The 15965-nt window shown below is 31.6% G+C and overlaps 1 protein-coding gene across 1 annotated transcript; it reads left to right on the forward strand.

The window, feature by feature from the left end:
• The first annotated feature begins 9288 nt into the window (after window positions 1-9288).
• LOC105972067 (putative serine/threonine-protein kinase At1g54610) lies at window positions 9289-15351 on the forward strand. The gene is made up of 8 exons (XM_012997000.2): window positions 9289-10337; window positions 10833-11117; window positions 11706-12023; window positions 12111-12338; window positions 12624-12724; window positions 12859-12949; window positions 13547-13972; window positions 14742-15351. Exons 1-8 carry the CDS (start codon window positions 9930-9932, stop codon window positions 14961-14963), a joined length of 2079 nt encoding a protein of 692 aa, XP_012852454.2. The 5' UTR covers window positions 9289-9929; the 3' UTR covers window positions 14964-15351.
• Window positions 15352-15965: the final 614 nt, after the last annotated feature.

Genomic DNA, 15965 nt, shown 5'->3' on the forward strand with positions numbered 1-15965 from the left:
GAGAGGAATAACGAGAGAAGTTCAATTCGGAGTGCTCGTTTTTCGTTTCTCGCTATATATATATTTGTATTGTGAAGTTATAACTACCGACTCGCCACGCACCTGCATGTACGTGTGTCACTAGTAGAAAAATGGCTTTTTACTACGATCATTAATCGTAGCAAAAGGTATCAAATTCGTACTAAAAAGGCTTTTGCTACGCATTTGCTACGAATTTGCCCCGTAGCATATACGGGCGTGACAAAAGCTTTGCTACGGTTAATGGCCGTACCAAATATTTTTTTGCTACGGTAAATCCTAGTATTTACTATGACTTCAAAATTGTTCCGTAGTAAAAAATACCTTTTATTACGGTTTTTTACCGTAGCAAAAAATTTCATAGTAATAAGCAAATTTTCTACTAGTGTGTGTGTGTGTGTGATTGTGTGCGATTGTATGGTGAGATTTTACTCGATATAGCATGAAATAGAATCTGAAGAAAATTGCAAAATACCCTGCCTATCCGTAATTACAAAATTTTCATGGTGTTTTGTTTGCATCTTACACTGACCCCTTATAATTTAAATTTTCATCGAATCTTTTTGATTCCAGGGAATATTCTCAGAAAATACCGATTCTACCTACAGATGTGACATTTCTTTATGCTACTTTTTAAAGTAAGAACTTACCCTTTGAGGCCTTTACACGGAATCATTATTCTTCTTAAATACATCTTCAGAACTTTTTATCATTACCATTATCCTTCCAAGAGTAACCTTTGTCTTTAAAAATAACACAAAAAATATCACGTTTGCAGTTTGCAGAGGTATAATTGACATTTTTTGGGGGAATATTCTCTAAGATTAAAAAGATTCTATGAAAAATCACCTGTGAACGAGTTGGTGTAAGACGTAAACACGCGTCAGGGGTATTTTGATAATTACGAATCGATGGGGGTGTTTTTATGATTTCGTCTAAGTTCAGGGGTGGTTTTGTAATTTACCCTTGCTGTTATTATATATATTGCAGCTTGGCTGGTATTTTCTTTTTTTAGACTATTGGGCTTGATCTTTTCAAAGCTATAATATTTTCTTTATTTTATCATGCCTATAAACTCCAACAAGGATAAATTGATTTGAAATTGTCTTTTCAATAGATTATATATATATATATATATATATATATATATATATATATATATATATATATATATATATATATATATTAGTTTCTAGAGATTTAGATATTAAATTAATATCTGAACCAATGAAAGTCCATTTTAGAGGCATAATTAAAGATGATCTAAATGGTGTAATGAGGTAAACAACAAACTCCAATAAAGAAATTTGTACTAGCTCCCTCCTTTTCTTTTCAAACGTCTGACTAATAAGTCATAAATAATATTCTCTTTTTTTAATTGTTTGTTTTGTTAGAATTTTAAGGCAAAAAATAATTTTTTATAACAATTTTGTCCTTTATTACCGGAAAATTTTGAGTTACATATTTAAGTGGATTAAAATTATTTTTTTTAAAATTATTTGTTGATGAATGACAAATTAATAAATTATTTTCAAAAGAATTGTGATTAAAACTATTGAGAATCTAGAAATATATCCTACGTCCACTATTTGACTTTTTCGATTTTCACACAATTTCATAATTGTTCGTTGGAGTTCTTCTTTAGCCCGGAAATATTCTCTATGGATTTTCTTCCGTATTCTTATCAAGAGTTCGAAAACACATTCGAGTGTTTGCAGATTTTTTGTTCTATAATATCGAAATAAGGTCGTTCTATCTTAGGAGGCAATTGCTACAAAACCGTGAGCACCAGTGCAGGACAATAATGTCTTTAGGACAAAGAACCGAGTTCTTGCCTCTACAGATTTGTTAAATCGACCAGTTTTTTTAATTTTTTTTTTCTTTTCTTTAAATGCTATTTATTAGAATTCATAATTTGTACTCGATCATAAATTTTCGTCTTTTTTTCGTTTTGAAAATGTTGTATTAAATAAGGAAAATAAGTCAACAAGGAGAAGTTGGATCAATTAATGAATTAATCAGCTAGATAGCTCAAGCTTGAGAGGTAAGTTGACAGCTATATGTAACCAATGCATATAGAATAATTGATATACTTTTTTTCTTCAAATATGTTACTACAGTTAAATCGGGGAGAATTATATTTTTCACCTCTCATTTTTCACTCGATTTCACTTTTGGTCCCTGTTGTTTTGAAGTGAGCAAACTACAAATCAAAAGTCCAATTTTAAACACATTTGGTCCCCTCGGTCACATGAGCGTTAGATGCCAACAGAAAACACTATTTTGGGCTAAAATTGGAATTTAATATTGTTTTGGGGCTAAAAAACAATTAAAAATTTTAAAGTACTAATTCTAACTTTTTTAATATATTTATATTTTAATATATATTTTTTGCACTTTTGTTTGTGAAAATTAAATATTATTCAATTTATTATTTATTTATACTTAATATTATAAAAAAAATTGATTATAATTAGTACTCTAAATTTTTAATTGTTTTTAGCCCCAAAACAATATTAAATTTCAATTTTAGCCCCAAAATAGTTTTTTCTGTTAGCATCCAACGCTCATGCGACGGAGGGAACCAAATTTGTTTAAAATTGAACTTTCGAGATGTATTTTGTTCACTTTGGAATAACGGTGACCACAAGTGGAATGGAATGAAACATGATATGGACGAATAATGCAATTCTCCTATTAAATCTCTATAACTTAATACAATCAGAACCAGCAGAATTCTATTAAAATATTAAATTATCGAACGAATAGTGTATTACGCTTACATCGAGTCGGAACCGATAAAACATATTATGCAAGCGACTAAGCGAGGTCGTACTGCACATGTAATAATAACGAACACAAACATGAATTTCTCAGAAAGAACAATTGCAGTGTTACTATTCATGTATGAAGTGTGAGTAATAACAAAAAAGTAAATGTTGATAATTCTTTTCTAAAAAGAGAAAAATGATTTTTTTTTTAGATAATTATTAAAAATAAAAATATTTAATATGTGAGGAAAGCCACGTCACATCAATAAGAGAGGCCGGAGTTTTAGCAATGTGGTCTTGTTTTATCCATAGAGTTAGCACATGTCCGCCAGCAAATAATTCAATTTTTCTGAAAATATATAAAGTTTGAAATAAGTTCAATTCTATCTTCAAATTTATGCCATTGAACTATCAATCCCCTACTACCCCACACTCTTTGAATTGTCTTTTTATGCCAAGGAATATATATATATATATATATATATATATATATATATATATATATATATATATATATATATATATATATATATATATATATATATATCGTGTGTGAGAGAGAGAGAGGTTATTGGCTATTTTTCGATTAATTGAGCTTTAGCCTCTATATTTGGCTACTGTTTTCTGACTTGAGCGTTGTAAGACAATCGTGGGCCACACCTTCGTGTTACTTAGTGTTTGCTAGTTGTTTTGTTGGTTAACGAACTATTTTATCCCTTCAACTACCTCAAACACATAAGTAGATAAACTTTTAATTTGGAATTTTATTGAAAACCTATGTGTGTATTGTGAACCCGTTTTTTTCCTGATATTATGCAATTTTTCCTAATTATTTCGTCTACTTGGTTCCTTGAAGTTTAAAATAATAGTTAATTTATGGTCTTTATATGTGATTATTGAATTGAACTTGGAAGGTCGTTTTGATAATTACACTGTTAGTGGAAGAACCTCTCGATCAATTTCACCGAATAAATGTGTTGTTGGCGTTTGAATGTCATATGTGTAGTTAACCATTATTGAAGCATGGATTTTAATTAATGTTTTGATCCTAATTGAATTGCATAGAAGTATTGTAATTTGATTTTGATCATGAGATTTGATTTATAATACACGCAGAAGGGGATCATTATTAAATTATTGTTTCAAGTTAATAATCATGAACCGTAATTTGCACGATTGGTGAATTTTGTGTGAACAAATTACGATTACCGAAAATATGAAATCCTAGGTACTTTTTATTTGGATAATTTAGATGTTCAATTAATTATCCTTTTAAGAACAACCAATCAACTCTGGTTTATTGGATAAGATCGTAACTGTGAAATAATTGGTACGGATTAGATAATTTATCTATTGCATAAGGGTCTGACATCCGACTCATCTGAGTGAATCTGAATCCACTGTTACTATTTTTTACGATACGTGCACTCGCATATGAAAATATTCCAACACCTTACATTCTATATCTATTTAAGCTTTGTGATTAGTTTATAAGCAACATCACCTTACATATAGAACTCGAAGCATAATCTAGGCTATGTTTAGAACTACTTCTTGAATAAGTATTTATTTTGTTTTTGTTATAAATGTATTTTTCAGAGAATATTCGAGAAATGAAATAATAATTCTTTTTATTTTGAATAGAAATAATTTTATATGGCACTCAACAAATCACTTCTAAAATGTTAGGAAGTATATGTAGAGAGAAGTTCAATTTGAGAAATTAAATAATATTTATTAATTTGTATTGTAGTTCATGTATTTTTTAATTTTTTTTACAGTAACGGTCTAATTATATATAGAAATATTACAGGACTTTGATTAAGTTCGAGCTTCTTAGAACATTAAACCTAAAGAAATTTCCAAGTAATCCTAAGAAGTAAGAACGAAAACTCACCGCGTGTACTTGAGTTGAAGAATTTGATATCGATCAGACAATTTGATCGAATAACTGTTTTTTACTATGTAGCACGGAAATTTCAAATTGTTAATGTATTCGCATTTTGCACATGTTTCGTGTCCCACACTCGGGAACATCTATCGAACACTTTATGGGCCATTTTGTAATATCCGAAAAGTTAGAAACATGTTTGAATAGCAAATTTTCAAATATTCTTGTTGCTTCCCTAATTATTTACATGATTTAATGATCAATTGCAAATTAATAGTGATACTTTTGAATATATTTGTATGGAAATATATAAAAAGAATCTATATATAAATAAAAATTTATGTATATTTATATAACATATTTATAAATGTACCCCTATATTTTTTTAATATTTACATATTTCCCCCAAATTCTCGTATCCCCCATTTTTTAGAATGCCGTTTTCCCGTGTCCATGCTACATAGGTTTTATATCACACCAAATGAGATGAATTTAAAATCCACGACATAATATAACATAAAAAAATGTCAAATAATTTAATTTAAAATATATTGTTTAAAATAAAAAAAATATTAAATTAAGGAAAACCATGGAGTCATGGGTAGTAGGTTTAGACTTTTAGACTTAGTAAAAGTATTTATTATCCACCAAATATATAAGATAATTCGTCCTGGTGGTGTCCTTGTATCTAATCCTTGTATTTTCCAAGTCTCCTGTGAAACTTGGTCAACTTTTGAGCGTTGACTTTGTGTGATTAATTTTTATGTATAAAAAAAGTTAATAGTGTGGAAACTAATTATTATTTAGTGAAATTAGTCATAATTTTTTTGATATTAAAATATTTTTTTCATTAGTGGTGACGTACATAGTTCATGTGAATAGTTTCTTCTATAGTAATTTTATTTTAGAAAATTATTCATGTTATGTAAGTTAACTTCTTATGTAAGATATTTTGTTTTGGACATCTAAATGTTTGATTTTTTTGCACAATGTTTTCTTCTCCTTATGAAATTTGAAAATTATGTTTCAATCTTTACATTGAATAATCATAATATAGCATAAATATATAATAATATTAGCTTTATAAATATAATTTCCAAAAAAAGTAAGAAACAGAAACGGAATTATTTTTTGAGATAAAAATCTAACAAAAATAAAATCGTATTTTCATATATTCTTAAAATGGAACTATTTCATAAAATTAGAATTGAGAAGGCGAACTAAGAATTTATAAGATGTTTCGAACTCAGGTTATTTAATATCACGCACTTTCTTATTCCACCAACTAGGCCACTCTTTGCAGGGCATCTATTAAGTTCTCGTACTATTAGTACTATTGTTAAGTTCTATTAACTAAATAACAATGACTAGTAATACATTTGGTTGATAATATTCGTACTTACTCAAACCAGCTACGAAAATTAAATGTCGTTATTTGATAACATATTTTATAGACAAACTCACGTATCGTACGAGAATCTTAGAATTAAATGCAAGGTCTAATGTAGAGAAGCGTATAATCTACCAACTAAATATTAGTTAGTTTGTAGAAAATTAATCCGATCACATCTGATTCATAATAATTTGATATAGGAAATCAAATAAGGTCAAAGTAATTGCCAAAATTAGACATCTCTTATTCTAAAATAACTTGTACTTCTACTTGTACAATAACAATATAACTTGACTCAAAGAAGACCAAAAATATTTTCGCAAGGAGTGACTTAATTAGGTGAACACGCATGATATCATTTGATTCGAGTTCTTGTGCACTTTAATTGAAGAAGTAAACGAGCACGAATTATTATTGGACCTGAGTTTGAATTCTCTTACCAATACTTTTTAGATCGAGCTCATTTCACTGTTTGAAGATAGAGTTATATGATATGTTTTAAGTGGCTGTGAGTTTTCTTGTCAATAAAAAAAAACATAAAATTAAAGTAAAAAAGATGATTAAGTACTACTAAATAGTATTGAAAATAAGTTGACTTAGGTAAAATCCAATTGAACCGTGTAGAAAATTGGTTGAATCGGTTAAAATTGAATTTTTTTATGGTACTTACATTGTAAATGTTTTATTTAATTTTTTTTATTCTCCAATTTTTGGATAGATGATTAATAAAATTGATCTAATGTTTTTAAGTTGATGTTTGATAAATAATTTTTTTTACAAACACCTAAAAATAGATTATAAAAAAAAAAAAACCCGTTCAAAATCTGTATGTAAAAACTTGGGCAAACACCACTGAAATACAATAAAAAAAATAATATATATATATATATATATATATATATATATATATATATATATATATATATATATATATATATATATATATATATATATATATATATATATATATCAAAACATAATAGAAAGATATTTAAGATATTTTACATCAAACAATTTGACATTGAAAAATAGTGGTATAGACTGTAGAGAGATACTACAAGAATAGAAAACAGTCAATAGATTGGTTATGAAAATATGGCTTAATACTATTTTGCACCCTTAAATATAGCATTATGGCACTTTGTGCCCTTAATTTTTTTATAGCACCTTGCACCCTCGAAACACAATGAATCATAATTCATATATAATGCACCCCTGACAAATTTTTAAAGCTAATGAAAGTAATTTGATATTTTGTGGTATTTTTTAGAATGTCAAATGTCAAATCAATTTTTTTATTCATCAATCCTTTTGAAACTATAAAGTGCAAAAATAAATATACATTTTATCACCCTATTAAAAAAAATATATATCTTTGAACTATTTAGGTATCAAATTATTTGAAAATTATATTTTGTTTCAAAGATTTCTACCGACTACTTTCACTAATTACAATAAAAAAATCCATCAATTGAAAATTTTAGTGAGATTTTGTTTTTTCCAGTAATTTTTATTTTTTGGGTAAATTACAACTATCTCCCTGAGGTATGGTCTACGAAAACCCCCTCTTGTTTGGTTAATTACATCTACTCCCTCAACTATGAATCTTCTTACACTTCCACCCTTATGGTGTCAAATTCAACATAATCATCTAGATTCCGTGGAATATGCTCTAGTTTGTACTCGTTTTGTGTAAAAATACAGTTTCTGATGCACCACAATTTGATATATATTACCCCAAAAAACACATCTTATGATCATCTTGCTTCAAAATATAGAGCTCGTATGGGATAAAACGGATACAACAGTGATAATATTCCATATAATCTCAAAGCTTCCAGTAAATTTGAAACCGCAAGGGTGGACGTGTAAGAAGATTTATAGTTGAGGGGGGTTTGTAATTACCCAAACATGAGGGGATTTTCGTAATTTGACCACACCTCAGGGGTGGTTGTCCCTTTTTTTTCGAATTTTGTACGCTTAGAATTATTTTGGGCTGAAATAATATAATAATTTAATTTATTATTATGCACCCTGAAAAAAAAACTAAAAGAAAAAATGAGATTATCCTTATTAAGGTTTAAATATTCAATTATGGTGCATTGTATACATTATTGTGTTTCGAGGGTGCAAAGTGATATTATTCCTTTTTAAGGGTACGAAGTGCCAAATTATCATATTTCAAGGGTACAAAATGGAATTAAGCCTGAAAATATTACACCCGTTGCACCTGATTCTCCCTCCAATTCCACTTAAGAATGGAAAATGATTTGGCACAATCATAATCTCACAAATATCTGGCTGAAAATAGTCAATCATAACAAATATATACACAAATTATTGATTTTCAAAATACATAAGATATTTTTATCTTTTATTTTTATTTTTATTTTTAATTTTATCTGGTAAAATTCACAAGATAATTCACACAGTCACACAAGTATACATATCAATGATTTTAAGTAAATCAATCATCACACGCATATAGTAAGATATAATAATCAATTGGTGGAAATTGGAGTCAGATTTCTAAATTCTTCCGATTTCAATTTGAAAATTTCCCAATTTTTAAACAAGTTTTTTGGTTCCAATTTTGGATCTTTTCGGAACAAAATTTGATTCAATTTTTCACTTCCGAAATAATTGAAGGGTAAATTACAACCACACTCCTGAGGTATGATCAAATTATGAAACCACCCCTCTTGTTTGGATAATTAAAACCATTCCCTCAACTCCTCAAATTTAATAGAATCTTCGAGATTATATGGAATATTATCACTTTTGTACCCGTTTTATCACATTCGAGCTCTACATTTTGAAGCAAGATGATCATAATACGTGTTTTTAGGCTTGTATATATCAGATTGTGGTGCATCAAAAACTGTATTTATACACAAAACGAGTACAAACTAGACCACATTCCACGAAATCTAGATGATTATGTTGAATTTGACACCATAAGGGTGGAGATGTAAGAAAAAATCACAGTTGAGGGGGTAGATGTAATTATCCAAACAAGAGGAGTTTGTTTTGTAAATTAACCATACCTCGGGGGTGTTTGTAATTTACCCAATAATTGAATTAATTTCGAAAAAACTAATTTCAACCCGACCCGTTTTTAGCAAATTCAAAAAAAAAAAAAAAAAAAAAAAGAAAAGGAAAAGAAAAAAACCGACCCGTTAGATATTTATTTAGCAACAAAAAAAGGTAGAAACATATTAACAGAAAGTAGAATAATTTGAAGTCAGAGAGAGAATCCCAACACCGTCATCGTCCTTGACTACACCCACACACAACTGCTTTTAGAGAGAGAAACTGCCGGCACCCCCTTTTTCATCTCTCTTTCTCTCTCTACATATATATATCCATCCATACGCAAACTGATGCATGTAATAATACTATAATATCGCCTCAATTTATATATATATATATATGTATATGTGTATGTATAACCGTGTTGAACAGTCAATAAAAGCACAGCTTTTGTGATTTTTTTTTTCTTCTTCCAGACCAAGTCATTTTTTCTGACTTCGAGGAATTTTGCTTCTGAAGATCAAGGAATCGCCAATTCGCATCTGTTCCGATTCAGGATTTCAGCAATTGCAGCGAATTTTGGTACGGATGGTGTGTTTGCATGAAGTAATTCGATAAGAATTTTTTTGGGTATTTTAGGTTTTTTTTTATATGATTGTAGTAGATTAAATTATTTGGATTGATTTCAAGTATGTTGATGAATTTCGTGAGATGTAAGATGAATTAATTACCCAGAGATGGTACTGTGAAAGTGAAGAAAAAAAGGGGAGGGTGTAATTTGTAATTATTTGCTGGGGTTTGAACTTTAAATTGGGGGAAAATTATGGGTTGTGTGTGTGGGAAACCCTCTTCAGCAGTTAAAAACAGCGGTGACAGCCCGAAGCAGAGAGAATTAATGAGGAAGACATCTGAATTACGAGTGGCCCGAGCGATTTCGTCGAAAAGGGATGAGAGTTTTTCGCTCAAGGAGAGATTTGAGAAAGTTGATATGAAAATTGGGTTGGTTGATAAGAAAATGAATGGTTCTTTAAGGGGGAGGCCCGATTATTACGAAAAGAAACGAGGGAGTTCTGCAGATATGGTCAATTTTCCAGTTATGGGGAACATTCCCAGAGCTGTTGAAGGTGAGCAGGTTGCTGCTGGATGGCCTTCTTGGCTGGTTGCAGTCGCCGGTGAAGCTATCAGAGGATGGGTCCCGCGAAAAGCCGATACATTCGAAAAATTGGATAAGGTATTGTTGGATTCGTTGCAAAATTGTTTGTGGTATTTGTTGTTTAGCTTGTGTTGTATGGTAATGAAATTGAATTTCATGATCATGGAAGTCATAATCTGTTAACCGAGTTTGACTTATGTTGGTTTTTTTTTTTGGCCCCCAATGAAAATGAGTTTAGTATTTTTTTTCCGAGTTCTTCAGAAAACCATATCAACGAAATAGTTGGATTAATATCTATGATTTGGTTTAATTGATATCTCGTTTTCTTGAAAACAAATTCAGTTCGTAAGAAAGGCTCTTTATTGTAGAATTTTCATCGTCAATCATAGGTAGCAAACAGTTGGTGTGAATCATACTCTGTGAATCATAATCTGTGTGAAACAGTCATATAGAGACTAATGAAAGTATCAACATTGACCATTGACATTCAGCTCCCCTTTCCTCGAGACATTTTGTGTATTTCAGGACTTGTGGTAGTGTTTTAACCATGATATTTTTTTTTTATTATTGCAGATTGGCCAAGGAACTTACAGTAGCGTGTACAAGGGTCGTGATCTCACGAACAACAAAGTTGTTGCTCTGAAGAAAGTACGTTTCGATAATATGGATCCTGAAAGTGTCAAATTTATGGCAAGGGAGATTTCAATTTTACGAAGGCTTGATCACCCGAATATTATTAAGCTGGAAGGCTTGGTAACTTCTAGAACATCACCTAGTTTATATCTCGTCTTCGAGTATATGGAGCATGATCTCACTGGACTTGCTTCACTCCCTGGTGTCAAATTCACCGAACCTCAGGTTTTTCTTTCTTTCTTTTGTTCTTCATAGTTCTTTCTTGGTTATGAGATTCATTCTCCACTTACAATCAAATGGGAGATTGTAAAGTGAAAAAAGCCGTTAAATTATCGAGTAGTTGAAGCTTTTTTCCATGATTAGCCATGATTAACTAAATCATTAGACTTTGTTTGATGTTTGATCAACCGAATAATTTTCCGGGTCGACCCGGAAATGTTACATTATAATGGTCTATCTTGCCTTTGGGGGAGCTTATTTATCAGACCTCCCATGATCCAATAATAAAATTAGATTTTAATTAGATTATCTTAAGAACCAAACAAGGCCTAGGTGGATGAACTAAGGCCTCGTTTGGGAATTTCGATGGATTGATAATATTGATTGAATTGGCTAGGACTACAGTGTACCTCATAATGTAATATGTGATCACTTTATATGCCTGATTTAAAATCTGGGCCCTTTTTTACGCACGGCCTTGAAAAACGTAAATGCCTAAAATTTTAAAGAATCTTGATTATATTGTCTATACAGTCCTAACTTAATTCTCAAACAAGGCTTAATAGTATATTATCTCTCTTATTTTCCTTTTAGGTGAAATGTTATATGCATCAGCTGCTGAGTGGACTCGCCTACTGTCACAGTAATGGTGTCCTTCATAGAGATGTGAAGGGCTCTAATCTGTTAATCAACAATCACGGCATCTTAAAGATTGCAGATTTCGGCTTAGCCAGTTATTACGATAATCAACAGAAAGTTCAATTAACGAGCCGTGTTGTGACTTTGTGGTATCGACCACCTGAACTATTACTTGGTGCAACAAATTACGGAGTTGCTGTTGACTTATGGAGCGCTGGCTGTATACTCGGAGAACTCTATGCTGGCAAGCCCATAATGCCTGGTCGAACTGAGGTATTAAAATATTAATAAATAAAATAAGCAATGGGTTATATTCATTGTTATGTAATTTTCTGGATTGATGTTTTTTGGGCTGTGTAGGTTGAGCAGTTGCATAAGATATTCAAGCTTTGCGGTTCTCCATCGGAGGATTATTGGAGAAAATCGAAATTACCTTATTCGACACAGTTTAAGCCTATTCAGCCATATAGAAGGCGAATTGCTGAAAGCTTCAAGGATCTTCCGGAAGCTGCGTTAGGGCTGATGGAGACCTTACTCTCTATGGACCCTTCGAATCGAGGAACTGCCTTTACTGCTCTTAACAGTGAGGTAATCTCTCTCTCTCTCTCTCTCTCTCTCTCTCTCTCTCTCTCTCTCTCTCTCGCCCCCCCCCCCCCACCACCCCCCCCCCTCCCTCCCTTATATGTGTGTGTGTGTGCGCACGCGCGCTTATTGCATAGTTTAATGGTACTCAATCTCAACCAAATTATTTGGAAATTATGCCATTCTTGTGGTTCTAGTTGTCCAACAATATTAAAATATCGCATACAAGATGTTGACCCGTTGATTTCATTTTTAAGCAATATTTAATTTTGATCTTTTTCTTTCCGACAGTTCTTCACAACAGTACCATTTGCTTGTGAACCATCAAGTTTACCGAAATATCCTCCAAGCAAAGAGATAGATGCAAAATATCGAGAACAGGAAGCACGAAGGTGTGTTCTGGTTTTCTCTATTTTTTTTTCGTTTCTTATTTGCTAAAATTTCAAATTTGTTACTCAAATAGTTTCACAGCCGGATTTTGCTTCACATATTTTAGTCTTACATTTCTTGAAACCTACTTTTACAGGCAAAAACTTGAAAATGGTCTGATAAGATCGAAAGAACCACGGATTGCTCCAGCACCCGATGCTAATGCTGAGTTAGTTAGGTCAATGCAGGTAATTCGATTCAACGATATTTATCACTTGTTGCCTTAATGAGTTGATATTCCGTCTATCTTTTGAAAAGTCAATAATACTCAGTCTTCCCTTCAAAGACTTTTTATTGGGGGAGCTGCAATTTTGGAAATAATGAACTTAGGGCATCCGAATTGTTTTAGGGGTATTTTGAAAAAGCAACAATAAATAAGAAATTTTTAATTAGCTCCTCAAACTTAGAAACTATGCATTATAAGTGGGTATTTTACTTTTTTGGGGGCAAATACACTAAAATATATAATTGAAAAAAAAACCCTATTAAAAGAAACATTTGAAGGGGCGGCTGCCCCCTAACTTAGTCTGTTTCATAAGGCCCACTAGTACCAATTAAATGTGGTGGGGCATATCTTTTTCCTACTCAATTTGTAGAATTGCAGTTTTCAAAATTTTAGTTTACCAGATAGTTTCAGATACATTGCATCAGTTGATTCAACCTCTGATTTGTTTCCAATAATGAAATTACATCGCATAAATTTCCTATCAAGCCATTGAATAAAGATAAATAAAAATCGAGTTCAGTTCTCTGTTATGCACCAATGGTTTAAAATTGTGTTTCAGAGGAGGCATGGGCAAAGCGAATTGTTCAACCCTCACAAGGAGGAATCTGCTTCCGGTTTTCCATTCGATCGACAAAGACCTACACAAGGTTTGAGAGAAACGAGCAAAGATCAAATGCAAAACCCTCCACAGAGAGTTTCTCACTCAGGTCCTCTTGGAAGGAAAAACGAGGACACTTCGATTATTTCCAACAGAAACAATTTGTCTTCTCTATCAGGTTTGGTGGCATCAAGGGATTTTTCGTCCATACAATCCCGAGACGAGTTACCTTCTTCTCGTTTGGAAGCTACAAATCAAGTAGCTAATTTTTCAGAGTCGTTTGGGGATCGAATGAAAAGAAATGATAATAGAAGGCCCCAAATGCACTTATATTCTGGCTCGCAACAATCGGATATTGGAAGAATGAGCATGAAAGAACCTGTTATGGTGAGTTTTTTTTTTCTTTTTTTCCCTTTCAAGTACTCTTTTTTTTTTTTTTTCTAGCTGCTGCGTTTGTGTTGTGTGTAAGTTCTTCAAGTCTTAGGTGGTGTTTGCAAAAGCTTTTGAATAAGTAGAAGTTGGTGATTGCGAGTAAAGTTGAAAATAAAAGTTTATACAGAAAAGTTGCAGGTGTTCGCAAATCCTATAAAAACATCAAATTTAAGTAGTCAATTTAAAAGTTGTAGGTGTTTGCAAATCAACTTTAATTCTTAGCTGTGAAATGTCTAAATATCAACATCAAAAAAGATTCAGATAAAAATTAAGGGTATGTATGAGTGTAAAAAAATAATTGGTAGTTATTTGCAGAAGTGCTTTAAACGACTTATTTTTGGAGAAGCAAAAGCAAAAGTTGTTTTTGCAAAGATTCTAAAACTGATTATAAGCCAAAAAAAAGCTCATAATCAGTTTTCAAAAAGCTTTTGCAAACACCTCGTTAGTTGACTCCGTAACATGTAAAAGATTTTTATAATCAAGATTGGTGTAATTAGAAGTGGTCATCAGGAATTAGTAGTGTTCAATTTTATTTTCCTTTTTTGCAGAAAGAACGTTATTTTGGAAAAATATAAGTACGAAATTTGAGATATAGAATATTTCTTTATGTTTCCTTATAGCACTATTGCTTCATTTTCTTGCTTAATTGGCCATTCACGTGACGTCGTAGCCATCTAAAACCATTTTTTTAGTAATTTAATTTAATTTTTTTTTACGTGGGCAGGATTCGCATAGTCAAAAAGAGAGGACGATCCACTTTTCCGGTCCTTTAATAGCGCCTTCAAATAATATAGAGCAGGTGCTAAAAGAGCACGAACGAAGAATCCAAGAAGCAGCTCGTAGAATAAGGCATGACAAAACTCGAGGAGGTGGTCGAGTTCGCCCTCAAGAGTTGCATCATTTCTCGGCTAATCAACTCTATCTCTCCAATCAGAGTATTGGCTAGAGCACACCGTACCCCCCCACCCCCCTCCTCGTTATATATATAGTTGCTATGTAAATTATCGTATGTGTATAGATATATTTCTTTCTTGGGTGAGGATTGATCTTCACTATTTTAGAATGTTTTGATCTTTTCGTCTGGGAGAGGAGGAATATTTAGGAGGAGAGATTGTTGTTGTTGTGTTTTGATGGGGGCTTTTTCCACTTATTTAAGTGAAAAGGCGATAAACGAGCTTATCGAATCAAATGTTTTATGTACGTAAAATAGTAAATCATCTTGAGTTGGGTATTTTTTGGCCTATGGAAAAAATTGGAGTCTATTTTCTTGAAAAGGAATCTTGTTTTAGTTTTTTTGGCAAGTGATGCTATAAAAGAAGTTTATTATGCTCAAATCCCGAAATTTGGCAGATTCAGTTTCGCGCGCTTTGGGTACATATCCAGCGTGACATGTCTTTTTTTTTTTTTTTTTTTGTGTCGCGCGCTCACACTAATCCATGCGCGTGCGCTAACGTAAACTATAGAAGAAACATATAAGAACCTCAATTAAATAATAGTTTCTTTCGGTCCCAACTCGGTAAAAACGTGTCAAACTATTAACTCGATAATTTAATAATTCGCTAAATTAATTGAATTTTCTTGGTCCTGACTGCATTAATTTACAGAGGTTTAAGTGTATCTGGACAATTCTCCAAAACACAAAAGCATCACAAAATTTGTTGAGGAGAATATTCAGAAATATGCTTAATTAGCACTAGTTACAAATATTCGGATAAACCATTTTGAATCTCTTTAAAAAAGAAACAAAAAAAAAAAAAGAAAAAAAAAGGAAAAACTTATCCACAATTACATTAACACACTAACAAATCATCCAACATTAACTTCTCCGAGTAAGCAATACAATTGACAGCCATGCACGCAGCGGCTAGTTCGTCCACGTGGACAACCCGTGGGGCCCACATTGCCCAACCGCATGATTCTATTTAAACACCCCCTAAAATGAATTTAG

This window comes from Erythranthe guttata, chromosome 13, assembly GCF_056151865.1.
Source record: "Erythranthe guttata isolate IM_541 chromosome 13, IM_541, whole genome shotgun sequence".
Lineage (NCBI taxonomy): Eukaryota > Viridiplantae > Streptophyta > Magnoliopsida > Lamiales > Phrymaceae > Erythranthe > Erythranthe guttata.